Source organism: Oncorhynchus gorbuscha, unplaced genomic scaffold, assembly GCF_021184085.1.
Source record: "Oncorhynchus gorbuscha isolate QuinsamMale2020 ecotype Even-year unplaced genomic scaffold, OgorEven_v1.0 Un_scaffold_947, whole genome shotgun sequence".
Lineage (NCBI taxonomy): Eukaryota > Metazoa > Chordata > Actinopteri > Salmoniformes > Salmonidae > Oncorhynchus > Oncorhynchus gorbuscha.
This window is the reverse complement of record NW_025745891.1, coordinates 177,501-205,000: the sequence shown is the minus strand read 5'-3', so window position 1 is coordinate 205,000 and position 27,500 is coordinate 177,501. Positions and strand designations below refer to the sequence as shown.

The 27,500-nt window shown below is 53.1% G+C and overlaps 1 protein-coding gene across 1 annotated transcript in view; it reads right to left on the bottom strand.

The window, feature by feature from the left end:
* traf7 (TNF receptor-associated factor 7) overlaps positions 1 to 27,500 on the bottom strand; it is a 58,241-nt gene that overhangs the window by 5,053 nt on the left and 25,688 nt on the right. The window contains exons 14-19 of the mRNA XM_046336141.1: positions 27,316 to 27,355; positions 18,087 to 18,203; positions 9,019 to 9,141; positions 4,697 to 4,816; positions 3,616 to 3,747; positions 670 to 789 (exon numbers count right to left, since the gene is read on the bottom strand). Coding sequence (XP_046192097.1) covers positions 670 to 789; positions 3,616 to 3,747; positions 4,697 to 4,816; positions 9,019 to 9,141; positions 18,087 to 18,203; positions 27,316 to 27,355 — 652 coding nt within the window. The remainder of the gene's footprint in view (positions 1 to 669; positions 790 to 3,615; positions 3,748 to 4,696; positions 4,817 to 9,018; positions 9,142 to 18,086; positions 18,204 to 27,315; positions 27,356 to 27,500) is intronic.

Genomic DNA, 27,500 nt, shown 5'->3' with positions numbered 1-27,500 from the left:
ACTGATAGACTGTAGAGGGTTATAACTGATAGACTGTAGAGGGTTATAACTGATAGACTGTAGAGGGTTATAACTGATAGACTGTAGAGGGTTATAACTGATAGACTGTAGAGGGTTATAACTGATAGACTGTAGAGGGTTATAACTGATAGACTGTAGAGGGTTATAACTGATAGACTGTAGAGGGTTATAACTGATAGACTGTAGAGGGTTATAACTGATAGACTGTAGAGGGTTATAACTGATAGACTGTAGAGGGTTATAACTGATAACTGTAGAGGGTTATAACTGATAGACTGTAGAGGGTTATAACTGATAGACTGTAGAGGGTTATAACTGATAGACTGTAGAGGGTTATAACTGATAGACTGTAGAGGGTTATAACTGATAGACTGTAGAGGGTTATAACCGATAGACTGTAGAGGGTTATAACTGATAGACTGTAGAGGGTTATAACCGATAGACTGTAGAGGGTTATAACCGATAGACTGTAGAGGGTTATAACCGATAGACTGTAGAGGGTTATAACTGATAGACTGTAGAGGGTTATAACTGATAGACTGTAGAGGGTTATAACTGATAGACTGTAGAGGGTTATAACTGATAGACTGTAGAGGGTTATAACTGATAGACTGTAGAGGGTTATAACTGATAGACTGTAGAGCGTACCTTGACGGTGCTGTCCACAGCTCCAGAGAACAGGCGCCCCCTACTGACGGCCAGGGCGGTTACACTCCCCTGGTGTCTGAGGAGGGTCTGAGTACAGATCATGTTGTCCATGCTCCACACCTGTTGACAAACACAGGCTGGGTTACTTTAAAAAACACACACAGTTGATTACTACAGGTAACTGCCAGAATAAAGGAAACACCAACATAGTGTCTTAATAAGGGGTTGGGCCACCAGGTAACTGCTAGAATAAAGGAAACACCAACATAGTGTCTTAATAAGGGGTTGGGCCACCAGGTAACTGCCAGAATAAAGGAAACACCAACATAGTGTCTTAATAAGGGGTTGGGCCACCAACCACCAGGTAACTGCCAGAATAAAGGAAACAGCAACATAGTGTCTTAATAAGGGGTTGGGCCACCAGGTAACTGCTAGAATAAAGGAAACACCAACATAGTGTCTTAATAAGGGGTTGGGCCACCAGGTAACTGCTAGAATAAAGGAAACACCAACATAGTGTCTTAATAAGGCGTTGGGCCACCAACCACCAGGTAACTGCCAGAATAAAGGAAACAGCAACATAGTGTCTTAATAAGGGGTTGGGCCACCAGGTAACTGCTAGAATAAAGGAAACACCAACATAGTGTCTTAATAAGGGGTTGGGCCACCAGGTAACTGCTAGAATAAAGGAAACACCAACATAGTGTCTTAATAAGGCGTTGGGCCACCAACCACCAGGTAACTGCCAGAATAAAGGAAACAGCAACAGTGTCTTAATAAGGGGTTGGGCCACCAGGTAACTGCTAGAATAAAGGAAACACCAACATAGTGTCAATAAGGGGTTGGGCCACCAGGTAACTGCCAGAATAAAGGAAACACCAACATAGTGTTTTAATAAGGGGTTGGGCCACCAGGTAACTGCTAGAATAAAGGAAACACCAACATAGTGTCTTAATAAGGGGTTGGGCCACCAGGTAACTGCTAGAATAAAGGAAACACCAACATAGTGTCTTAATAAGGGGTTGGGCCACCAGGTAACTGCCAGAATAAAGGAAACACCAACATGGTGTCTTAATAAGGAATTGGGTCACCAACCACCAGGTAACTGCCAGAATAAAGGAAACACCAACAGTGTTTTAATAAGGTGTTGGGCCACCAGGTAACTGCCAGAATAAAGGAAACACCAACAGTGTTTCAATAAGGCGTTGAGCCACCAGGTAACTGCCAGAATAAAGGAAACACCAACAGTGTCTCTAAGAGAGACAGACGCTAAGAGACACAGACGCTAAGAGAGACAGACGCTCAGAGAGACAGACGCTCAGAGAGACAGACGCTCAGAGAGACAGACGCTCAGAGAGACAGACGGTCAGAGAGACAGACAGACGGTCAGAGAGACAGACGGTCAGAGAGACAGACGGTCAGAGAGACAGACGGCCAGAGAGGCAGACGGTCAGAGAGGCAGACGGTCAGAGAGGCAGACGGTCAGAGAGGCAGACGGTCAGAGAGGCAGACGGTCAGAGAGGCAGACGGTCAGAGAGGCAGACGGTCAGAGACAGACGGTCAGAGAGGCAGACGGTCAGAGACAGACGGTCAGAGACAGACGGTCAGAGAGACAGACGGTCAGAGAGACAGACGGTCAGAGAGACAGACGGTCAGAGAGACAGACGGTCAGAGAGACAGACGGTCAGAGACAGACGGTCAGAGACAGACGGTCAGAGACAGACGGTCAGAGACAGACGGTCAGAGAGACAGACGGTCAGAGAGACAGACGGTCAGAGACAGACGGTCAGAGACAGACGGTCAGAGACAGACGGTCAGAGACAGACCAGAGAACTGCGGTCAGAATAAAGGTCAAGAGACACGCTCAGAGAGACAGACGCTCAGAGAGACAGACGCTCAGAGAGACAGACAGACGGTCAGAGACAGACGGTCAGAGAGACAGACAGACGGTCAGAGAGACAGACAGACGGTCAGAGAGACAGACAGACGGTCAGAGAGACAGACGGTCAGAGAGACAGACGGTCAGAGAGACAGACGGTCAGAGAGACAGACGGTCAGAGACAGACGGTCAGAGACAGACGGTCAGAGACAGACGGTCAGAGAGACAGACGGTCAGAGAGACAGACGCTCAGAGAGACAGACGCTCAGAGAGACAGACAGACGGTCAGAGACAGACGGTCAGAGAGACAGACAGACGGTCAGAGAGACAGACGGTCAGAGAGACAGACAGACGGTCAGAGAGACAGACAGACGGTCAGAGAGACAGACGGTCAGAGAGACAGACAGACGGTCAGAGAGACAGACGGTCAGAGACAGACGGTCAGAGAGACAGACGGTCAGAGAGACAGACGGTCAGAGAGACAGACGGTCAGAGACAGACGGTCAGAGACAGACGGTCAGAGACAGACGGTCAGAGACAGACGGTCAGAGAGACAGACGGTCAGAGAGACAGGCGGTCAGAGAGACAGACGGTCAGAGACAGACGGTCAGAGACAGACGGTCAGAGAGGCAGACGGTCAGAGACAGACGGTCAGAGACAGACGGTCAGAGAGACAGACGGTCAGAGAGACAGACGGTCAGAGAGACAGACGGTCAGAGACAGACGGTCAGAGAGACAGACGGTCAGAGACAGACGGCCAGAGACAGACGGTCAGAGACAGACGGTCAGAGACAGACGGTCAGAGACAGACGGTCAGAGACAGACGGTCAGAGAGACAGACGGTCAGAGAGACAGACGGTCAGAGAGACAGACGGTCAGAGACAGACGGTCAGAGACAGACGGTCAGAGACAGACGGTCAGAGACAGACGGTCAGAGACAGACGGTCAGAGACAGACGGTCAGAGAGACAGACGGTCAGAGACAGACGGTCAGAGAGACAGACGGTCAGAGAGACAGACGGTCAGAGAGACAGACGGTCAGAGACAGACGGTCAGAGACAGACTTACCCTGAGTGAGCGGTCATAGGAGGCGCTGAACACCTTGGTCTGGTCTGGTGTAGAGATGACTGCTAGAGCGTACACTGTCCCCACATGACCCGTTAGGGTCCGGACCTGCTCCTTGGACTCTATATCCCAGACCTAGAGAACACATCAGGGATCCACATTAAAAACACTGTCCCCTTGAGGACAGTCTAAATCACGTCCCCTTGAGGACAGTCTAAATCACGTCCCCTTGAGGACAGTCTAAATCATGTCCCCTGTCCCCTTGAGGACAGTCTAAATCCTGTCCCCTTGAGGACAGTCTAAATCCTGTCCCCCTTGAGGACGGTCTAAATCCTGTCCCCCTTGAGGACGGTCTAAATCCTGTCCCCCTTGAGGACGGTCTAAATCCTGTCCCCTTGAGGACGGTCTAAATCCTGTCCCCTTGAGGACGGTCTAAATCATGTCCCCTTGAGGACGGTCTAAATCATGTCCCCTTGAGGACAGTCTAAATCATGTCCCCTTGAGGACAGTCTAAATCATGTCCCCTTGAGGACAGTCTAAATCATGTCCCCTTGAGGACAGTCTAAATCATGTCCCCTTGAGGACAGTCTAAATCATGTCCCCTTGAGGACAGTCTAAATCATGTCCCCTTGAGGACAGTCTAAATCATGTCCCCTTGAGGACAGTCTAAATCATGTCCCCTTGAGGACAGTCTAAATCATGTCCCCTTGAGGACAGTCTAAATCATGTCCCCTTGAGGACAGTCTAAATCATGTCCCCTTGAGGACAGTCTAAATCATGTCCCCTTGAGGACAGTCTAAATCATGTCCCCTTGAGGACGGTCTAAATCATGTCCCCTTGAGGACGGTCTAAATCATGTCCCCTTGAGGACAGTCTAAATCATGTCCCCTTGAGGACAGTCTAAATCATGTCCCCTTGAGGACAGTCTAAATCATGTCCCCTTGAGGACAGTCTAAATCATGTCCCCTTGAGGACAGTCTAAATCATGTCCCCTTGAGGACAGTATAAATCATGTCCCCTTGAGGACAGTATAAATCATGTCCCCTTGAGGACATATGTATCTCTGTATATGTGTGTGTCTTACGTGTATAAGGTTCTCGTAGGTGCCACAGACGATGTGATGGTTGGTGACAGCGATGGAATAGACACTGCCCCCACTGGTCTGGAGGACATGAACACAGTCCAGGGAACGGATGTCCCAGATCTGATGACCGGGGAGAGGAGAGGGAGGAGAGAGGAGGAGGGGGGGATGAGAGAGGAGGAGGGGGGGAGGAGAGAGGAGGAGGGGGGAGGAGAGAGGAGGGGGGGAGGAGAGAGGAGGAGGGGGAGGAGAGAGGAGGGGGAGGAGAGAGGAGGGAGGGGAGGAGGAGGAGGAGGGGAGGAGAGAGGAGGAGGGGGGGGAGGAGGAGGAGGGGAGGAGAGGGGAGGAGGGAGGAGGAGGAGGGGGGGGGAGGAGGAGGGGGAGGGAGGAGGGGAGGAGAGAGGAGGAGGGGGAGGAGGAGGGAGGGGGGAGGAGGAGGGGGGGAGGGGAGAGGGAGGGGGAGGAGAGAGGAGGAGGGGGGGGGAGAGAGAGGAGGGGGGGGAGAGGAGGAGGGGGGAGGGGAGAGGAGGAGGAGAGGGGAGGGAGAGAGAGGAGGAGAGGGAGGAGAGAGGAGGAGGAGAGGGAGGAGAGAGAGGAGGGGAGGAGAGAGGAGGGGGAGGGGAGAGGAGGGGGAGGGAGGGAGAGGGGAGGAGAGAGGAGAGGGAGGGGAGAGGAGGAGAGGGAGGAGAGAGGAGGAGGAGGGGAGGAGAGAGGAGGAGAGGGGAGGAGGAGGGAGGAGGGAGGGAGGAGGGGGGGAGGAGGAGGGGGAGGTGAGGGGAGAGAGGAGGGGAGGAGAGAGGAGGAGGGGGAGGGGAGGAGAGAGGAGGAGGGGAGGAGAGAGGAGGAGGGGGAGGGGAGGAGAGAGAGGGTAGGAGAGAGGAGGGGAGGAGAGAGGAGGGTAGGAGAGAGGAGGGGAGGAGAGAGGAGGGTAGGAGAGGTAGGAGAGAGGAGAGGGAGGAGAGAGGAGGAGGGGGGGGAGAGGAGAGGGGGAGGAGAGAGGAGAGGGGGAGGAGAGAGGAGAGGGAGGAGGAGGAGGAGGGGGAGGAGAGAGGAGAGGGAGGAGAGAGGAGGAGGAGGAGAGAGAGAGAGGGAGAGGGAGGGGGAGGGGAGAGGAGGAGGAGGGGAGGAGAGAGGAGGAGGGAGGGAGGTGAGGAGGGGGAGGGGAGGAGAGAGGAGGAGGGGAGGAGAGAGGAGGAGGAGGAGAGAGGAGGAGGGGGAGGGGAGGGAGAGAGGAGGGTAGGAGAGAGGAGAGGGAGGAGAGAGAGAGAGAGGAGAGAGGAGAGGAGAGAGGAGGGAGGTAGGAGAGAGGAGAGGGAGGAGAGAGGAGAGAGGAGAGGGAGGAGAGAGGAGAGCAAGGGGGAGGAGAGAGGAGAGCAAGGGGGAGGAGAGAGGAGAGTAAGGGGGAGGAGAGAGGAGAGTAAGGGGGAGGAGAGAGGGAGAGTAGGGGGAGGAGAGAGGAGAGTAGGGGGAGGAGAGAGGAGAGTAAGGGTGAGGAGAGAGGAGAGTAGGGGGAGGAGAGAGGAGAGTAGGGGGAGGAGAGAGGAGAGTAAGGGGGAGGAGAGAGGAGAGTAAGGGGAGGAGGAGAGAGGAGAGTAAGGGGGAGGAGAGAGGAGAGTAAGGGGGAGGAGAGAGGAGAGTAAGGGGGAGGAGAGAGGGAGGAGGGGGAGGAGAGAGGGAGGGGGGAGGAGAGAGGAGGAGGAGAGGGAGAGAGGAGGAAGGGGGAGGAGAGAGGGAGGAGGAGGGAGGAGAGAGGGAGGAGGGGGAGGAGAGAGGAGGAGGAGAGGGAGAGTAAGGGGGAGGAGAGAGGAGGAGGGAGGAGAGAGGAGAGTAAGGGGGAGGAGAGAGGAGGAGGAGGGGGAGGAGAGAGGAGAGGAGAGAGGAGGAGGAGAGAGAGAGTAAGGGGGAGGAGAGAGAGAGTAAGGGGGAGGAGAGAGAGAGGAGGGGGAGGAGAGAGGGGAGGAGGGAGGAGAGAGGGGAGGAGAGAGAGGAGAGTAAGGGGGAGGAGAGAGGAGGGGGAGGAGAGAGGAGAGTAAGGGGGAGGAGAGAGAGGAGGAGGAGGGAGGAGGAGAGAGGAGAGTAAGGGGGAGGAGAGAGGAGAGTAAGGGGGAGGAGAGAGGAGAGTAAGGGGGAGGAGAGAGGAGAGTAAGGGGGAGGAGAGAGAGAGAGTAAGGGGGAGGAGAGAGGAGAGTAAGGGGGAGGAGAGAGGAGAGTAAGGGGGAGGAGAGAGGAGGAGGGGGAGGAGAGAGGAGAGTAAGGGGGAGGAGAGAGGAGAGAGTAAGGGGGAGGAGAGAGGAGAGTAAGGGGAGGAGAGAGGAGGAAGGGGAGGAGAGAGAGGAGGAGGAGAGAGGAGGAGGAGAGAGGAGGAGGAGAGAGGAGAGTAAGGGGGAGGAGAGAGGAGGAGGGGGGAGGAGAGAGGAGGAGGAGGGAGGAGAGAGGAGGAGGAGAGTTTTATTAAGTCTAGAATTATTATTCACTGTTCTGAAGCCAGAGAACACAAATAAAGATTCTCTTATCAGCTGTAGAAAGACAGAAACCACAGCTGTAAGTCATCAACTTCCATCCCCATAGCAATGGTGGAATGTTCACATGCTCCACCAATCAGAGAGCTCCTCCAAAACATGCCATGATGTGGTGGAGAGATGGGAAAGGAGAGAAAGGGGGAGGGACAGAGGTGTGAGAGCAAGAGAGGGATGGAGAAGAGAGGAAGAAGAGAGAGAGAGAAGAGAGAAGAAGAGGGATGGAGAAGAGAGGGATGGAGAAGAGAGATGGAGAAGAGGGATGGAGAAGAGAGGAAGAGAAGAGAGGAGAAGAGAGGAGAAGAAGAGGGATGGAGAAGAGAGGGATGGAGAAGAGAGGGATGGAGAAGAGAGGAGATGGAGAAGAGAAGAGGGATGGAGAAAGAGAGGGATGGAGAAGAGAGGGATGGAGAAGAGAGGAGAGAAGAGAGAAAGAGAAGATAGGAGAAGAGGAAGAGAAGAGAGGAGAGAAGAGGAAGAGAGAAGAGAAGAGAGAAGAGGAAGAGAAGAGGAAGAGAAGAGAAGAAGAAGAGGAAGAGAAGAGAGGAGAAGAGGAAGAGGGGAGAAAGAGGAAGAGAAGAGAGGAGAAGAGAGGGATGGAGAAGAGAGGGATGGAGAAGAGGGATGGAGAAGAGGGATGGAGAAGAGAGGGATGGAGAAGAGAGGAAGAGAAGAGAGGGATGGAGAAGAGAGAGGAGAAGAGGAAGAGAAGAGAGGAAGAGAAGAGAGAAGAGAAGAGAGGAAGAGAGGAAGAGAAGAAGAGGAAGAGAGGAAGAGAAGAGAGGAAGAGAGGAAGAGAAGAGGAAGAGAGAGAGAAGAGAGGAAGAGAAGAGAGGAAGAGAGGAAGAGAGGAAGAGAGGAAGAGAAGAAGAGAAGAGAGGAAGAGAAGAGAGGAAGAGAGGAAGAGAAGAGAGGAAGAGAGGAAGAGAAGAGAGGAGAAGAGAGGAAGAGAAGAGAGGGATGAAGAAGAGAGGGATGGAGAAGAGAGGGATGGAGAAGAGAGGGATGGAGAAGAGAGGGATGGAGAAGAGAGGAGAAGAGAGGGATGGAGAGGAGAAGAGAGGGATGGAGAAGAGAGGAAGAGAAGAGAGAGGAGAAGAGGTACAAAGAAAGATGTGAGAGAAAGTTGCCAGTATTGTCTGGCCTCCACACATGTTTTACAGACAGACAGACTTGAATACAGACCCTCATGAACACAACACCTCCATCTTCCTCTCCTCTGTCTCCCTCTCTCTTGTTTCCACCCCTCTGTCTCTCTCCCTCCCCTGAGTCTTCATTAGTGTCTCTCCCTCCCCCTCTCTCTCTCCCTCTCTCTCTCCCTCTCTCTCTCCCTCCACCCAGAACAGTGAGGCACCAGAGGAAAACAGTCAGTCACACCCTACGTCTCTCCCTCTCCCCCCTCTCTCCCTCCCCCCTCCCCCTCCCCTCCCCCTCTCTCTCCCTCCACCCAGAACAGTGAGGCACCAGAGGAAAACAGTCAGTCACACCCTCCTCTCTCCCTCTCCCCTCCCTCCCCCTCTCTCCTCCCCTCTCCACCCAGAACAGTGAGGCACCAGAGGAAAACAGTCAGTCACACCCTACGTCTCTCTCCCTCTCCCCTCTCTCCCCCTCTCTCTCTCCCTCCACCCAGAACAGTGAGGCAGCAGAGGAGAACAGTCCCCGCGAGTTCCTGTGTTTCTATATTTAGTAACTGTAACTGCCAAGTACAACCACACATCCCCATGCTTTAACTATGACACACACACACACATCCCCATGCTTTAACTATGATGACACACACACACACACACACACTTCCTGTCCTCCTACCTTGATGGTCTGGTATGATCCACTGTAGAGGTGGTTCTGAGAGGCCACCAGAGCACGAACCCAGTGGTTCAATCCCGTTAACTCCTTCTTCAGCTTCAACTCTGTCCCCACTATGTCCCACACCTGGAGGGAGACAAGAGGGGAGGAGGAGGGGAGAGGGAGGGAGACAAGAGGGGAGGAGGAGGGGAGAGAAGAGGAGAGCGAAAAAGGAGAGAGATTAGATAACAGACACAGATCGGTGAGAACCACACATTTAGAACAGGGCAGTATTAACACACACACACACACACACACACACACACACACACACACACACACACACACACACACACACACACACACACACACACACACACACACACACACACACACACACACACACACACACACACACACACACACACACACACACACACACACACACACACACACACACACACACACACACAGGCGTTAGCAGTGATGATGTCATTGAAACACTTCAGGGAAAGACAGAGTTGTGGAAGAGGGAAAATCCCTTTCAATAGTGAGATCATTCCTCCCTCCTTCTGTCCCAGTTCCCTGACAAGTCTCTCGCTCTCTCCCTAACTCTCACTCTCTCGCTCCCTCAAACTCTCGCTCCCTCAAACTCTCGCTCCCTCAAACTCTCGCTCCCTCAAACTCTCGCTCCCTCAAACTCTCGCTCCCTCAAACTCTCGCTCCCTCAAACTCTCGCTCCCTCAAACTCTCGCTCCCTCAAACTCTCGCTCCCTCAAACTCTCGCTCCCTCAAACTCTCGCTCCCTCACTCTCTCTCCCTCACTCTCTCTCCCTCACTCTCTCTCCCTCACTCTCTCTCCCTCACTCTCTCTCCCTCACTCTCTAACTCTGTGATTCTGTCTGTCCTCTCGTCTCAGTAGAAAAGCCACATCAGAAGACCTGAGGTACTGTACAGGAAGAGTAGGTCTGGGGTTAAAGGTTAAAGCTGTATTCCACAGTAAGGACCTCATACCCAACGGTCAGCAAGGTGGTGGTGGTGTGATGGTAGTGGTGTGGTGGTGTGATGGTAGTGGTGTGATGGTAGTGGTGTGGTGTGATGGTAGAGGTGTGATGGTAGTGGTGTGATGGTAGAGGTGTGATGGTGATGGTGTGATGGTGGTGGTGTGATGGTGATGGTGGTGGTGTGATGGTAGTGGTGTGATGGTGGAGGTGTGATGGTAGTGGTGTGATGGTGGTGGTGTGATGGTAGTGGTGTGATGGTAGTGGTGTGATGGTAGTGGTGTGATGGTAGAGGTGTGATGGTGGTGGTGTGATGGTAGTGGAGTGTGATGGTGGTGGTGTGATGATGTGGTGGTAGTGGTGTGATGGTGGTGGTGTGATGGTGGTGGTGTGGTGGTAGTGGTGGTGTGATGGTAGTGGAGTGTGATGGTGGTGATGTGATGGTGGTGGTGTGATGGTAGTGGTGTGATGGTAGTGGTGTGATGGTGTGATGGTAGTGGTGTGATGGTAATGGTGTGATGGTAGTGGTGTGATGGTAGTGGTGTGGTGTGATGGTAGTGGTGTGGTGTGATGGTAGTGGTGTGGTGTGATGGTAGTGGTGGTGTGATGGTAGTGGTGTGATGGTAGTGGTGTGATGGTAGTGGTGTGATGGTAGTGGTGTGGTGTGATGGTAGTGGAGTGTAATGGTAGTGGTGTGATGGTAGTGGTGTGATGGTAGTGGTAGTGGTGTGATGGTGGTGGTGTGATGGTAGTGGTGTGATGGTAGTGGTGTGATGGTAGTGGTGTGATGGTAGTGGTGTGATGGTAGTGGTGTGATGGTAGTGGTGTGGTGTGATGGTAGTGGTGTGGTGTGATGGTAGTGGTGTGGTGTGATGGTAGTGGAGTGTGATGGTAGTGGAGTGTAATGGTAGTGGTGTGATGGTAGTGGTGTGATGGTAGTGGTGTGATGGTAGTGGTGTGATGGTGGAGGTGTGATGGTGGAGGTGTGATGGTGGTGGAGTGTGATGGTGGTGGATTGTGATGGTAGTGGTGTGGTGTGATGGTAGTGGAGTGTGATGGTAGTGGAGTGTAATGGTAGTGGAGTGTGATGGTAGTGGAGTGTAATGGTAGTGGAGTGATGGTAGTGGTGTGATGGTAGTGGTGTGATGGTAGTGGTGTGATGGTGGAGGTGTGATGGTGGTGGAGTGTGATGGTGGTGGATTGTGATGGTAGTGGTGTGATGGTAGTGGTGTGGTGTGATGGTGGTGGTGTGGTGGTAGTGGTGTGATGTGATGGTAGTGGTGTGATGTGATGGTAGTGGTGTGATGGTAGTGGTGTGATGGTAGTGCTGTGGTGTGATGGTGGTGGTGTGATGGTGGTGGTGTGATGGTGGTGGTGTGATGGTGGTGGTGTGATGGTAGTGGTGTGATGGTGGTGGTGTGATGGTAGTGGTGTGATGGTAGTGGTGTGATGGTAGTGGTGTGATGGTAGTGGTGTGATGGTGGTAGTAGTGTGATGGTAGTGGTGTGATGGTAGTGGTGTGATGGTGGTGGTGTGATGGTAGTGGTGTGATGGTAGTGGTGTGATGGTGGTGGTTGTGTGATGGTGTGATGGTAGTGGTGTGGTGGTGGGATGGTGGTGGTGTGATGGTAGTGGTGTGATGGTAGTGGTGTGATGGTAGTGGTGGTGGTGTGATGGTGGTGGTGTGATGGTGGTGGTGTGATGGTAGAGGTGTGATGGTAGTGGTGTGATGGTAGTGGTGGTGTGATGGTAGTGGAGTGTGATGGTGGTGATGTGATGGTAGTGGTGTGATGGTGGTGATGTGATGGTAGTGGTGTGATGGTGGTGGTGTGATGGTAGTGGTGTGATGGTGGAGGTGTGATGGTAGTGGAGTGTGATGGTAGTGGTGTGTGATGGTAGTGGTGTGGTGTGATGGTAGTGGAGTGTGATGGTAGTGGTGTGATGGTAGTGGAGTGTGATGGTGGTGATGTGATGGTAGTGGTGTGATGGTAGTGGAGTGTGATGGTAGTGGTGTGATGGTGGAGGTGTGATGGTGGAGGTGTGATGGTGGAGGTGTGATGGTGGAGGTGTGATGGTAGTGGTGTGATGGTAGTGGAGTGTGATGGTAGTGGAGTGTGATGGTAGTGGTGTGATGGTAGTGGTGTGATGGTGGAGGTGTGATGGTAGTGGAGTATGATGGTAGTGGTGTGATGGTAGTGGTGTGATGGTGGAGGTGTGATGGTGGAGGTGTGATGGTGGAGGTGTGATGGTGGAGGTGTGATGGTAGTGGTGTGATGGTGGTGGTGTGATGGTGGTGGTGTGATGGTGGTGGTGTGATGGTGGTGGTGTGATGGTGGTGGTGTGATGGTAGTGGTGTGGTGTGATGGTGGTGGTGTGATGGTGGTGGTGTGATGGTGGTGGTGTGATGGTAGTGGTGTGATGTGATGGTAGTGGTGTGATGGTAGTGGTGTGGTGTGATGGTAGTGGTGTGGTGTGATGGTAGTGGTGTGGTGTGATGGTAGTGGTGTGATGTGATGGTAGTGGTGTGATGTGATGGTAGTGGTGTGATGGTAGTGGTGTGATGGTAGTGGTGTGGTGTGATGGTGGTGGTGTGATGGTAGTGGTGTGGTGTGATGGTAGTGGTGTGATGGTAGTGGTGTGATGGTGGTGGTGTGATGGTGGTGGTGTGATGGTGGTGGTGTGATGGTGGTGGTGTGATGGTGGTGGTGTGATGGTGGTGGTGTGATGGTGGTGGTGTGATGGTGGTGGTGTGATGGTGGTGGTGTGATGGTAGTGGTGTGATGGTGGTGGTTGTGTGATGGTGTGATGGTAGTGGTGTGGTGGTGGGATGGTGGTGGTGTGATGGTAGTGGTGTGATGGTGGTGGTGTGATGGTAGTGGTGTGATGGTAGTGGTGTGATGGTGTAGTGGTGGTGGTGTGATGGTGGTGGTGTGATGGTAGTGGTGTGATGGTGGTGGTGTGATGGTAGAGGTGTGATGGTGATGATGTGATGGTAGTGGTGTGATGGTAGTGGTGTGATGGTAGTGGTGGTGTGATGGTAGTGGAGTGTGATGGTGGTGATGTGATGGTAGTGGTGTGATGGTGGTGATGTGATGGTAGTGGTGTGATGGTAGTGGTGTGATGGTAGTGGTGTGATGGTACAGGTGTGGTGGTGGTGGTGTGATGGTACAGGTGTGGTGGTGGTGGTGTGATGGTACAGGTGTGGTGGTGGTGGTGTGGTGGTGTGATGGTAGTGGTGTGATGGTGGTGGAGTGTGATGGTAGTGGAGTGTGATGGTAGTGGTGTGATGGTAGTGGTGTGATGGTACAGGTGTGATGGTAGTGGTGTGATGGTAGAGGTGTGATGGTAGAGGTGTGATGGTAGTGGTGTGATGGTAGTGGAGTGTGATGTTGGTGATGTGATGGTGGTGGTGTGATGGTAGTGGTGTGATGGTGGAGGTGTGATGGTGGAGGTGTGATGGTGGAGGTGTGATGGTAGTGGTGTGATGGTAGTGGAGTGTGATGGTAGTGGAGTGTGATGGTAGTGGTGTGATGGTAGTGGTGTGATGGTGGAGGTGTGATGGTAGTGGAGTATGATGGTAGTGGTGTGATGGTAGTGGTGTGATGGTGGAGGTGTGATGGTGGAGGTGTGATGGTGGAGGTGTGATGGTGGAGGTGTGATGGTGGAGGTGTGATGGTAGTGGTGTGATGGTGGTGGTGTGATGGTGGTGGTGTGATGGTAGTGGTGTGGTGTGATGGTGGTGGTGTGATGGTGGTGGTGTGATGGTAGTGGTGTGATGTGATGGTAGTGGTGTGATGGTAGTGGTGTGGTGTGATGGTAGTGGTGTGGTGTGATGGTAGTGGTGTGGTGTGATGGTAGTGGTGTGATGTGATGGTAGTGGTGTGATGGTAGTGGTGTGATGGTAGTGGTGTGGTGTGATGGTGGTGGTGTGATGGTAGTGGTGTGGTGTGATGGTAGTGGTGTGATGTGATGGTAGTGGTGTGATGGTAGTGGTGTGGTGTGATGGTAGTGGTGTGGTGTGATGGTAGTGGTGTGGTGTGATGGTAGTGGTGTGATGTGATGGTAGTGGTGTGATGTGATGGTAGTGGTGTGATGGTAGTGGTGTGATGGTAGTGGTGTGATGGTAGTGGTGTGATGGTGGTGGTGTGATGGTGGTGGTGTGATGGTGGTGGTGTGATGGTGGTGGTGTGATGGTGGTGGTGTGATGGTGTGATGGTGGTGGTGTGATGGTGGTGGTGTGATGGTGGTGGTGTGATGGTGGTGGTGTGATGGTAGTGGTGTGATGGTGGTGGTTGTGTGATGGTGTGATGGTAGTGGTGTGGTGGTGGGATGGTGGTGGTGTGATGGTAGTGGTGTGATGGTGGTGGTGTGATGGTAGTGGTGTGATGGTAGTGGTGTGATGGTAGTGGTGGTGGTGTGATGGTGGTGGTGTGATGGTAGTGGTGTGATGGTGGTGGTGTGATGGTAGAGGTGTGATGGTGATGATGTGATGGTAGTGGTGTGATGGTAGTGGTGTGATGGTAGTGGTGGTGTGATGGTAGTGGAGTGTGATGGTGGTGATGTGATGGTAGTGGTGTGATGGTGGTGATGTGATGGTAGTGGTGTGATGGTAGTGGTGTGATGGTAGTGGTGTGATGGTACAGGTGTGGTGGTGGTGGTGTGATGGTACAGGTGTGGTGGTGGTGGTGTGATGGTACAGGTGTGGTGGTGGTGGTGTGGTGGTGTGATGGTAGTGGTGTGATGGTGGTGGAGTGTGATGGTAGTGGAGTGTGATGGTAGTGGTGTGATGGTAGTGGTGTGATGGTAGTGGTGTGATGGTAGAGGTGTGATGGTAGTGGTGTGATGGTAGAGGTGTGATGGTAGTGGTGTGATGGTAGTGGTGTGATGGTAGTGGTGTGATGGTAGTGGTGTGATGGTGGTGGTGTGATGATGTGGTGGTAGTGGTGGTAGTAGTGGTGTGATGGTAGTGGAGTGTGATGTTGGTGATGTGATGGTGGTGGTGTGATGGTAGTGGTGTGATGGTGTGATGGTGATGGTGTGATGGTAGTGGTGTGATGGTAGTGGTGTGATGGTGGTGGTGTGATGGTAGTGGTGTGATGGTAGTGGTGTGATGGTGGTGGTGTGATGGTGGTGGTGTGATGGTAGTGGTGTGATGGTAGTGGTGTGATGGTAGTGGTGTGATGGTGGTGGTGTGATGGTGGTGGTGTGATGGTAGTGGTGTGATGGTGGTGGTGTGATGGTGGTGGTGTGATGGTAGTGGTGTGATGGTAGAGGTGTGATGGTAGTGGTGTGATGGTACAGGTGTGGTGGTGGTGGTGTGATGGTAGAGGTGTGGTGGTGGTGGTGTGGTGGTGGTGGTGTGATGGTAGTGGTGTGATGGTAGTGGTGTGATGGTAGTGGTGGTGTGATGGTAGTGGAGTGTGATGGTGGTGGTGTGATGGTAGTGGTGGTGTGATGGTAGTGGTGATGTGATGGTAGTGGAGTGTGATGGTAGTGGTGTGTGATGGTAGTGGTGTGATGGTGGAGGTGTGATGGTAGTGGAGTGTGATGGTAGTGGTGTGGTGTGATGGTAGTGGTGTGGTGTGATGGTAGTGGTGTGATGGTAGTGGTGTGATGGTAGTGGTGTGATGGTAGTGGTGTGATGGTAGTGGTGTGATGGTGGTGGTTTGTGGTGGTAGTGGTGTGATGGTGGTGGTGTGATGGTAGTGGTGTGATGGTAGTGGTGTGATGGTAGTGGTGTGATGGTGGTGGTGTGATGGTAGAGATGTGATGGTGGTGGTGTGATGGTAGAGGTGTGATGGTAGTGGTGTGATGGTTGTGGTGTGATGGTAGTGGAGTGTGATGGTGGTGGTGTGATGATGTGATGGTAGTGGTGTGATGGTGGTGGTGTGATGGTAGTGTGATGGTAGTGGAGTGTGATGGTGGTGATGTGATGGTAGTGGTGTGATGGTAGTGGAGTGTGATGGTAGTGGTGAGATGGTAGTGGTGTGATGGTAGTGGAGTGTGATGGTAGTGGTGTGATGGTAGTGGTGTGATGGTAGTGGTGTGATGGTGGAGGTGTGATGGTGGTGGAGTGTGATGGTAGTGGTGTGATGGTAGTGGTGTGATGGTAGTGGTGTGATGATAGTGGTGTGATGGTAGTGGTGTGTTGGTGGTGGTTGTGTGATGGTGTGATGGTAGTGGTGTGGTGGTGGGATGGTGGTGGTGTGATGGTAGTGGTGTGATGGTGTGATGGTAGTGGTATGATGGTAGTGGTGTGATGGTGATGGTGTGATGGTAGTGGTGTGATGGTGGTGGTGTGATGGTAGTGGTGTGATGGTAGTGGTGTGATGGTGGTGGTTGTGTGATGGTGTGATGGTAGTGGTGTGGTGGTGGGATGGTGGTGGTGTGATGGTAGTGGTGTGATGGTGTGATGGTAGTGGTGTGATGGTAGTGGTGTGATGGTGATGGTGTGATGGTAGTGGTGTGATGGTAGTGGTGTGATGGTAGTGGTGTGATGGTAGTGGTGTGATGGTGGTGGTTGTGTGATGGTGTGATGGTAGTGGTGTGGTGGTGGGATGGTGGTGGTGTGATGGTAGTGGTGTGATGGTGTGATGGTAGTGGTGTGATGGTAGTGGTGTGATGGTGATGGTGTGATGGTAGTGGTGTGATGGTAGTGGTGTGATGGTAGTGGTGTGATGGTAGTGGTGTGATGGTGGTGGTGTGATGGTGGTGGTGTGATGGTGGTGGTGTGATGGTGGTGGTGTGATGGTAGTGGTGTGATGGTAGTGGTGTGATGGTGGTGGTGTGATGGTGGTGGTGGTGTAGTGTGATGGTGGTGGTGTGATGGTAGTGGTGTAGTGTGATGGTGGTGGTGTGATGGTAGTGGTGTGATGGTGGTGGAGTGTGATGGTAGTGGTGTGATGGTAGTGGAGTGTGATGGTAGTGGTGTGATGGTAGTGGTGTGATGGTAGTGGTGTGATGGTGGTGGTTGTGTGATGGTGTGATGGTAGTGGTGTGGTGGTGGTGGTGTGATGGTGGTGGTGTGATGGTGTGATGGTAGTGGTGTGATGGTGGTGGTGTGATGGTGGTGGTTGTGTGATGGTAGTGGTGTGGTGGTGGTGGTGTGATGGTGTGATGGTGGTGGTGTGATGGTAGTGGTGTGATGGTGTGATGGTGGAGGTGTGATGGTGGAGGTGTGATGGTGGAGGTGTGATGGTAGTGGTGTGATGGTGGTGGTGTGATGGTGGTGGTGTGATGGTGGAGGTGTGATAGTAGTGGTGTGATGGTGGTGGTGTGATGGTGGAGGTGTGATAGTAGTGGTGTGGTGGTGGTGGTGTGATGGTGGTGGAGTGTGATGGTAGTGGTGTGATGGTAGTGGTGTGATGGTGGTGGAGTGTGATGGTAGTGGTGTGATGGTGGTGGTGTGATGGTAGTGGAGTGTGATGGTAGTGGTGTGATGGTAGTGGTGTGATGGTAGTGGTGTGATGGTGGTGGTTGTGTGATGGTGTGATGGTAGTGGTGTGGTGGTGTGATGGTGGTGGTGTGATGGTGTGATGGTAGTGGTGTGATGGTGTGCTGGTGGTGGTGTGAGATGGTAGTGGTGTGATGGTGGTGGTGTGATGGTGTGATGGTAGTGGTGTGGTGGTGGTGGTGTGATGGTGTGATGGTGGTGGTGTGATGGTTTGATGGTAGTGGTGTGATGGTGTGCTGGTGGTGGTGTGAGATGGTAGTGGTGTGATGGTAGTGGTGTGATGGTGGTGGTTGTGTGATGGTGTGATGGTAGTGGTGTGGTGGTGGTGGTGTGATGGTGTGATGGTGGTGGTGTGATGGTGTGATGGTAGTGGTGTGATGGTGTGATGGTGGTGGTGTGATGGTGGAGGTGTGATGGTGGAGGTGTGATGGTAGTGGTGTGATGGTGGTGGTGTGATGGTGGAGGTGTGATAGTAGTGGTGTGATGGTGGTGGTGTGATGGTGGAGGTGTGATAGTAGTGGTGTGATGATGGTAGTCTGACACCAGGAAAGAGAGGAACCGTCTGTCTCTACTGACACCAGGAAAGTTAAGGAAGCAGCTTCACGGCCTCTATTTTTTTAAACGGTCTCCGGCTCTACCTTGATGGCCTTGAGGGATCCGCTAAACAGCATGCTGTGGGAGGACACCAGCGTACACACTGGGTTGTCATGGGCACGGATTGTGTTCACCTTCTGCAGGGTTTGGACGTCCCACACCTACATCACACACAGAGAGAGACAGGGGAGAGACAGGGGAGAGAGAGAGAGAGAGAGAGAGAGAGAGAGAGAGAGAGAGAGAGAGAGAGAGAGAGAGAGAGAGAGAGAGAGAGAGAGAGAGAGAGAGAGAGAGAGACAGGGGAGAGAGAGAGAGAAACAGGGGAGAGAGAGAAACAGGGGAGAGAGAGAGACAGGGGGAGACAGGGGAGAGAGAGAGAGAGAGAGACAGGGGAGAGAGAGAGAGAGAGAGACAGGGGAGAGAGGGAGAGAGAGAGAGAGAGACAGGGGAGAGAGGGAGAGGGAGACAGGGGAGAGAGAGAGAGAGAGAGACAGGGGAGAGACAGGAGACAGAGAGAGACAGGAGACAGAGAGAGACAGAGAGAGACAGGAGACAGAGAGAGACAGGAGACAGAGAGAGACAGGAGACAGAGAGAGACAGGAGACAGAGAGAGACAGGAGACAGAGAGAGACAGGAGACAGAGAGAGACAGAGAGAGACAGGAGACAGAGAGAGACAGGAGACAGAGAGAGACAGGAGACAGAGAGAGACAGGAGACAGAGAGAGACAGGAGACAGAGAGAGACAGGAGACAGAGAGAGACAGGAGACAGAGAGAGACAGGAGACAGAGAGAGACAGGAGACAGGGAGAGACAGGAGACAGGGGAGAGAGAGAGAGACAGGGGAGAGAGAGAGAGACAGGGGACAGAGAGAGAGAGACAGGAGACAAGGGAGAAAGAGACAGGAGACAGAGAGAAAGAAAGAGACAGGAGACATAGAGAGAGACAGGGGAGACATAGAGAGAGACAGGGGAGAGAGAGAGACAGGGGAGAGAGAGAGAGAGAGAGACAGGAGACAGGGAGACCGAGAGAGAGAGACAGGGGAGAGAGAGAGAGAGACAGGGGAGAGAGAGAGACAGGAGACAGAGAGAGACAGGAGACAGAGAGAGACAGGAGACAGAGAGAGACAGGAGACAGAGAGAGACAGGAGACAGAGAGAGACAGGAGACAGAGAGAGACAGGAGACAGAGAGAGACAGGAGACAGGGAGAGACAGGAGACAGAGACAGGGGGGAGAGAGAGAGAGACAGGGGAGAGAGAGAGAGACAGGGGAGAGAGAGAGAGACAGGGGAGAGAGAGAGACAGGGGAGAGAGAGAGAGACAGGGGAGAGAGAGAGAGACAGGGGAGAGAGAGAGAGACAGGGGAGAGAGAGAGAGACAGGGGAGAGAGAGAGAGACAGGGGACAGAGAGAGAGAGACAGGAGACAAGGGAGAAAGAGACAGGAGACATAGAGAGAGACAGGGGAGACATAGAGAGAGACAGGGGAGAGAGAGAGAGAGAGACAGGAGACAGGGAGGCCGAGAGAGAGAGAGAGAGAGACAGGGGAGAGAGAGAGAGAGAGACAGGGAGAGAGAGAGAGAGAGAGAGACAGACAGAGACAGAGACAGAGAGAGGGAGACCGAGAGAGAGAGACAGAGAGAGAGAGAGAGACAGGGGAGAGAGAGAGACAGGGGAGAGAGAGAGAGACAGGGAGAGAGAGAGAGAGACAGGAGAGAGAGAGAGAGAGAGAGAGAGAGACAGAGAGAGAGAGAGAGAGAGAGAGAGAGAGAGAGAGAGAGAGAGAGAGAGAGAGAGAGAGAGAGAGAGAGAGAGAGAGAGAGAGAGAGAGAGGAGAGAGAGAGAGAGAGAGAAAGACGGGGAGAGAGAGAGAGAGAGAAAGACGGGGGAGAGAGAGAGAGACAGGGGAGAGAGAGAGACAGGGGAGAGACAGAGAGACAGGGGAGAGACAGAGAGACAGGGGAGAGACAGAGAGACAGGGGAGAGAGAGAGAGACGGGGAGAGAGAGAGAGACGGGGGGAGAGAGAGAGAGAGAGACAGGGGAGAGAGAGAGACGGGGGAGAGAGAGAGAGAGACGGGGGAGAGAGAGAGAGAGACGGGGGAGAAAGAGAGAGACGGGGAGAAAGAGAGACGACGGGAGAGAGAGAGAGACGGGGAGAAAGAGAGAGACGGGGGAGAGAGAGAGACGGGGGAGAGAGAGAGAGAGACGGGGGAGAGAGAGAGAGAGACGGGGGAGAGAGAGAGAGAGAGACGGGGAGAGAGAGAGAGACGGGGGAGAGAGAGAGAGACGGGGAGAGAGAGAGAGAGAGACGGGGGAGAGAGAGAGAGAGACGGGGGGAGAGAGAGAGAGAGGGGGAGAGAGAGAGAGAGAGACGGGGGAGAGAGAGAGAGACGGGGGAGAGAGAGAGAGAGACGGGGAGAGAGAGAGAGAGAGGAGAGGGGGAGAGAGAGAGAGACGGGGGAGAGAGAGAGAGAGACGGGGAGAGAGAGAGAGAGACGGGGAGAGAGAGAGAGAGACGGGGGAGGAGAGAGAGAGACGGGGGAGAGAGAGAGACGGGGGAGAGAGAGAGAGACGGGGGAGAGAGAGACACGGGGGAGACCGCACAAGAGGCATGTTGGACACAAAGCAGACACAGGGCTGATGATCTAGTACATCATGGTTCTACAGTCAGTCTAGGTGTTGCTGTCGTGTCGTCAGGTGTCGCTGTCGTGTCGTCAGGTGTCGCTGCCGTGTCGTCAGGTGTTGCTGCTGTGTCGTGTCGTCAGGTGTCGCTGCTGTGTCGTGTCGTCAGGTGTCGCTGCTGTGTCGTGTCGTCAGGTGTCGCTGCTGTGTCGTGTCGCCAGGTGTCGCTGCTGTGTCGTGTCGCCAGGTGTCGCTGCTGTGTCGTCAGGTGTTGCTGCTGTGTCGTCAGGTGTTGCTGCTGTGTCGTCAGGTGTTGCTGCTGTGTCGTCAGGTGTTGCTGCCGTGTCGTCAGGTGTTGCTGCCGTGTCGTCAGGTGTTGCTGCTGTGTCGTCAGGTGTTGCTGCTGTGTCGTCAGGTGTCGCTGCTGTGTCGTGTCGTCAGGTGTCGCTGCTGTGTCGTCAGGTGTCGCTGCTGTGTCGTCAGGTGTCGCTGCTGTGTCGTCAGGTGTCGCTGCTGTGTCGTCAGGTGTCGCTGCTGTGTCGTGTCGTCAGGTGTCGCTGCTGTGTCGCCAGGTGTTGCTGTCGTGTCGTCAGGTGTTGCTGCTGTGTCGCCAGGTGTTGCTGTCGTGTCGTCAGGTGTCGCTGCTGTGTCGTCAGGTGTCGCTGCTGTGTCGTCAGGTGTCGCTGCTGTGTCGTCAAGTGTCGCTGCTGTGTCGTGTCGTCAGGTGTCGCTGTCGTGTCGTCAGGTGTTGCTGTCGTGTCGTCAGGTGTCGCTGCTGTGTCGTGTCGTCAGGTGTCGCTGCTGTGTCGTCAGGTGTTGCTGCTGTGTCGTCAGGTGTTGCTGCTGTGTCGTCAGGTGTTGCTGCTGTGTCGTCAGGTGTCGCTGCTGTGTCGTGTCGTCAGGTGTTGCTGTCGTGTCGTCAGGTGTTGCTGTCGTGTCGTCAGGTGTTGCTGCTGTGTCGTCAGGTGTTGCTGCTGTGTCGTCAGGTGTCGCTGCTGTGTCGTGTCGTCAGGTGTCGCTGCTGTGTCGTGTCGTCAGGTGTCGCTGCTGTGTCGTCAGGTGTCGCTGCTGTGTCGTGTCGTCAGGTGTTGCTGTCGTGTCGTGTCGTCAGGTGTTGCTGCTGTGTCGTGTCGTCAGGTGTTGCTGCTGTGTCGTCAGGTGTTGCTGCTGTGTCGTCAGGTGTCGCTGCTGTGTCGTCAGGTGTTGCTGCTGTGTCGTCAGGTGTTGCTGCTGTGTCGTCAGGTGTCGCTGCTGTGTCGTCAGGTGTTGCTGCTGTGTCGTCAGGTGTCGCTGCTGTGTCGTCAGGTGTCGCTGCTGTGTCGTCAGGTGTTGCTGCTGTGTCGTCAGGTGTTGCTGCTGTGTCGTCAGGTGTTGTCGTCAGGTGTTGCTGCTGTGTCGTCAGGTGTTGCTGTCGTGTCGTCAGGTGTTGCTGCTGTGTCGTCAGGTGTCGCTGCTGTGTCGTCAGGTGTTGCTGCTGTGTCATCAGGTGTTGCTGTCGTGTCGTCAGGTGTTGCTGCTGTGTCGTGTCGTCAGGTGTTGCTGCTGTGTCGCCAGGTGTTGCTGCTGTGTCGTGTCGTCAGGTGTTGCTGCTGTGTCGTCAGGTGTCGCTGCTGTGTCGTCAGGTGTCGCTGCTGTGTCGTCAGGTGTCGCTGCTGTGTCGTGTCGTCAGGTGTCGCTGCTGTGTCGTCAGGTGTCGCTGCTGTGTCGTCAGGTGTCGCTGCTGTGTCGTGTCGTCAGGTGTTGCTGTCGTGTCGTCAGGTGTTGCTGCTGTGTCGTCAGGTGTCGCTGCTGTGTCGTGTCGTCAGGTGTTGCTGCTGTGTCGTCAGGTGTTGCTGCTGTGTCGTCAGGTGTTGCTGTCGTGTCGTCAGGTGTTGCTGCTGTGTCGTGTCGTCAGGTGTTGCTGCTGTGTCGTGTCGTCAGGTGTTGCTGCTGTGTCGTGTCGTCAGGTGTTGCTGCTGTGTCGTCAGGTGTTGCTGCTGTGTCGTCAGGTGTTGCTGCTGTGTCGTGTCGTCAGGTGTTGCTGCTGTGTCGTCAGGTGTTGCTGCTGTGTCGTGTCGTCAGGTGTTGCTGCTGTGTCGTGTCGTCAGGTGTTGCTGCTGTGTCGTGTCGTCAGGTGTTGCTGCTGTGTCGTCAGGTGTTGCTGCTGTGTCGTCAGGTGTCGCTGCTGTGTCGTCAGGTGTTGCTGCTGTGTCGTCAGGTGTTGCTGCTGTGTCGTCAGGTGTCGCTGCTGTGTCGTCAGGTGTTGCTGCTGTGTCGTCAGGTGTCGCTGCTGTGTCGTCAGGTGTCGCTGCTGTGTCGTCAGGTGTTGCTGCTGTGTCGTCAGGTGTCGCTGCTGTGTCGTCAGGTGTTGCTGCTGTGTCGTCAGGTGTTGCTGCTGTGTCGTGTCGTCAGGTGTTGCTGTCGTGTCGTCAGGTGTCGCTGCTGTGTCGTCAGGTGTTGCTGCTGTGACGTGTCGTCAGGTGTCGCTGCTGTGTCGTCAGGTGTCGCTGCTGTGTCGTCAGGTGTCGCTGCTGTGTCGTGTCGTCAGGTGTTGCTGCTGTGTCGTCAGGTGTTGCTGCTGTGTCGTCAGGTGTTGCTGCTGTGTCGTCAGGTGTCGCTGCTGTGTCGTCAGGTGTTGCTGTCGTGTCGTCAGGTGTTGCTGTTGTGTCGTCAGGTGTTGCTGCTGTGTCGTCAGGTGTTGCTGCCATGTCGTCAGGTGTTGCTGTCGTGTTGTTGTCGTGTCGTGTCGTCAGGTGTTGCTGTCGTGTTGTTGTCGTGTCGTGTCGTCAGGTGTTGCTGTCGTGTTGTTGTCGTGTCGTGTCGTCAGGTGTTGCTGTCGTGTTGTTGTCGTGTCGTCAGGTGTTGCTGCCGTGTCGTCAGGTGTTGCTGCTGTGTCGTCAGGTGTTGCTGCCGTGTCGTCAGGTGTTGCTGCCGTGTCGTCAGGTGTTGCTGCTGTGTCGTCAGGTGTTGCTGCTGTGTCGTCAGGTGTTGCTGTCGTGTCGTCAGGTGTTGCTGCTGTGTCGTCAGGTGTTGCTGTCGTGTCGTCAGGTGTTGCTGTGTTGCCGTGTTGTCGTCTAGGTCTCTTTCATGTTGTGTTGTCTCGTTGTGATGTGTGTGGTGTCCTACATGTGTGTGTTATAGTTTTAAATAACTATTTATATTTTCCCAGACCCCGCAGGAGGCAGTCATTGTAAATTAGAATTTGTTCTTAACTCGACTTTAGTTCAAATAAAAGGTTAAAATAAATAAAAAATGTAAAAAAGGTGAGTTATAGTTTTACACACACACAGGACAGTTTATTAGGTACACCGTCCCATTCACCAGAATGGATCGCTCCTCCAGACACACACAGGACAGTTTATTAGGTACACTGTTCCATTCACCAGAATGGATCGCTCCTCCAGACACACACAGGACAGTTTATTAGGTACACTGTTCCATTCACCAGAATGGATCGCTCCTCCAGACACACACAGGACAGTTTATTAGGTACACCGTCCCATTCACCAGAATGGATCGTTCCTCCAGACACACACAGGACAGTTTATTAGGTACACTGTTCCATTCACCAGAATGGATCGCTCCTCCAGACACACACAGGACAGTTTATTAGGTACACCGTCCCATTCACCATAATGGATCGCTACCACAGACAGTGGGTCACGTGGTCGTAGCTTGTTATATAAAGCAGGCAGACAGGCATCGAGGCAATCAGTTACTGGTCCATCGGACGTTAGAACGGGGGGAAAAAACGAGCGACCTTGAGCGTGGTACGATCGTCGGTGCCGGGCGCTCCAGTATCTCAGAAACGTCTGGACTTCCTGGGACTTTCACACGTCTGAAGTGTCTGAGGGTTTACAGAGAACGACTAACGTCCAGTCAGCTGTCCTGTGGGTGGAGACTGCTCGTTGAGGAGAGAACGACTAACACCCAGTCAGCTGTCCTGTGGGTGGAGACTGCTCGTTGAGGAGAGAACGACTAACACCCAGTCAGCTGTCCTGTGGGTGGAGACTGCTCGTTGAGGAGAGAACGACTAACACCCAGTCAGCTGTCCTGTGGGTGGAGACTGCTCGTTGAGGAGAGAACGACTAACACCCAGTCAGCTGTCCTGTGGGTGGAGACTGCTCGTTGAGGAGGGAACGACTAACACCCAGTCAGCAGCTGTGGGTGGAGACTGCTCGTTGAGGAGAGAACGACTAACACCCAGTCAGCTGCTGTGGGTGGAGACTGCTCGTTGAGGAGAGAACGACTAACACCCAGTCCTGTGGGTGGAGACTGCTCGTTGAGGAGAGAACGACTAACACCCAGTCACCTGTCCTGTGGGTGGAGACTGCTCGTTGAGGAGAGAACGACTAACACCCAGTCAGCGGCTGTGGGTGGAGACTGTTCGTTGAGGAGAGAACGACTAACACCCAGTCAGCTGTCCTGTGGGTGGAGACTGCTCGTTGAGGAGAGAACGACTAACACCCAGTCAGCTGTCCTGTGGGTGGAGACTGCTCGTTGAGGAGAGAACGACTAACACCCAGTCAGCTGTCCTGTGGGTGGAGACTGCTCGTTGAGGAGGAACGACTAACACCCAGTCAGCAGCTGTGGGTGGAGACTGCTCGTTGAGGAGAGAACGACTAACACCCAGTCAGCTGCTGTGGGTGGAGACTGCTCGTTGAGGAGAGAACGACTAACACCCAGTCACCTGTCCTGTGGGTGGAGACTGCTCGTTGAGGAGAGAACGACTAACACCCAGTCAGCTGTCCTGTGGGTGGAGACTGCTCGTTGAGGAGGGAACGACTAACACCCAGTCAGCGGCTGTGGGTGGAGACTGCTCGTTGAGGAGAGAACGACTAACACCCAGTCAGCTGTCCTGTGGGTGGAGACTGCTCGTTGAGGAGAGAACGACTAACACCCAGTCAGCTGTCCTGTGGGTGGAGACTGCTCGTTGAGGAGAGAGGTTCAAGGAGGCAGAGACAGAATTTGGCGTTGGGGAGTCCATTGCTCAGATCCTGCCTGGTGTCACCGGTACAGGCTGATGGCAGTGGTGTAATGGTGTGGGGAATGTTTTATACCCCGAAGAAGTCAGGCTGTTCTGGAGGCAAAGGTGGGTCCGACTTGGTACAAAATGGGTGTACCTAATTAACAGTCAGACTGTAGGTGTGTTGTTGTGGTTTAGAAGAGAGAACAGTCAGACTGTAGGTGTGGTTTATAAGACACAACAGTCAGACTGTTGGTGTGGTTTATAAGAGACAACAGTCAGACTGTAGGTGTGTTTTATAAGAGACAACAGTCAGACTGTAGGTGTGTTGTTGTGGTTTATAAGAGACAACAGTCAGACTGTAGGTGTGTTTGATAAGAGACAACAGTCAGACTGTAGGTGTGTTTGATAAGAGACAACAGTCAGACTGTAGGTGTGTTTTATAAGAGACAACAGTCAGACTGTAGGTGTGTTTTATAAGAGACAACAGTCAGACTGTAGGTGTGTTTTATAAGAGACAACAGTCAGACTGTAGGTGTGTTTTATAAGAGACAACAGTCAGACTGTAGGTGTGTTTTGTAAGAGACAACAGTCAGACTGTAGGTGTGTTTTATAAGAGACAAGTCAGACTGTAGGTGTGTTGTATAAGAGACAACAGTCAGACTGTAGGTGTGTTGTTGTGGTTTATAAGAGACAACAGTCAGACTGTAGGTGTGTTTTATAAGAGACAACAGTCAGACTGTAGGTGTGTTTTATAAGAGACAACAGTCAGACTGTAGGTGTGTTTGATAAGAGACAACAGTCAGACTGTAGGTGTGTTTTGTAAGAGACAACAGTCAGACTGTAGGTGTGTTTTATAAGAGACAACAGTCAGACTGTAGGTGTGTTTTATAAGAGACAACAGTCAGACTGTAGGTGTGTTTTATAAGAGACAACAGTCAGACTGTAGGTGTGTTGTTGTGGTTTATAAGAGACAACAGTCAGACTGTAGGTGTGTTTTTGTGGTTTATAAGAGACAACAGTCAGACTGTAGGTGTGTTTTATAAGAGACAACAGTCAGACTGTAGGTGTGTTTTATAAGAGACAACAGTCAGACTGTAGGTGTGTTTTATAAGAGACAACAGTCAGACTGTAGGTGTGTTGTTGTGGTTTATAAGAGACAACAGTCAGACTGTAGGTGTGTTTTATAAGAGACAACAGTCAGACTGTAGGTGTGGTTTATAAGAGACAACAGTCAGACTGTAGGTGTGTTGTATAAGAGACAACAGTCAGACTGTAGGTGTGTTGTATAAGAGACAACAGTCAGACTGTAGGTGTGTTTTATAAGAGACAACAGTCAGACTGTAGGTGTGTTTTATAAGAGACAACAGTCAGACTGTAGGTGTGTTTTATAAGAGACAACAGTCAGACTGTAGGTGTGTTTTATAAGAGACAACAGTCAGACTGTAGGTGTGTTTATAAGAGACAACAGTCAGACTGTAGGTGTGTTTTATAAGAGACAACAGTCAGACTGTAGGTGTGTTTTATAAGAGACAAGTCAGACTGTAGGTGTGTTTTATAAGAGACAACAGTCAGACTGTAGGTGTGTTGTTGTGGTTTATAAGAGACAACAGTCAGACTGTAGGTGTGTTTTGTAAGAGACAACAGTCAGACTGTAGGTGTGTTGTTAAACAGGATCATTTATAAGAGACAACAGTCAGAACAGACTCACTATGATGGTGCAGTCAGCTGAGCCACTATACAGTCTGTTCCTACAGGGAGGAGAGGGAGAGGAGAAGGAGAGCGAGAGGGGAAGAGGAGAGAGGAGAGACAGAAGAGTGAGAGAGGGGGAAAGAGAGCGAGAGGGGGAAGAAAGAGAGCGAGAGGGGAAGAAAGAGACTGCGAGAGGGGGAAGAA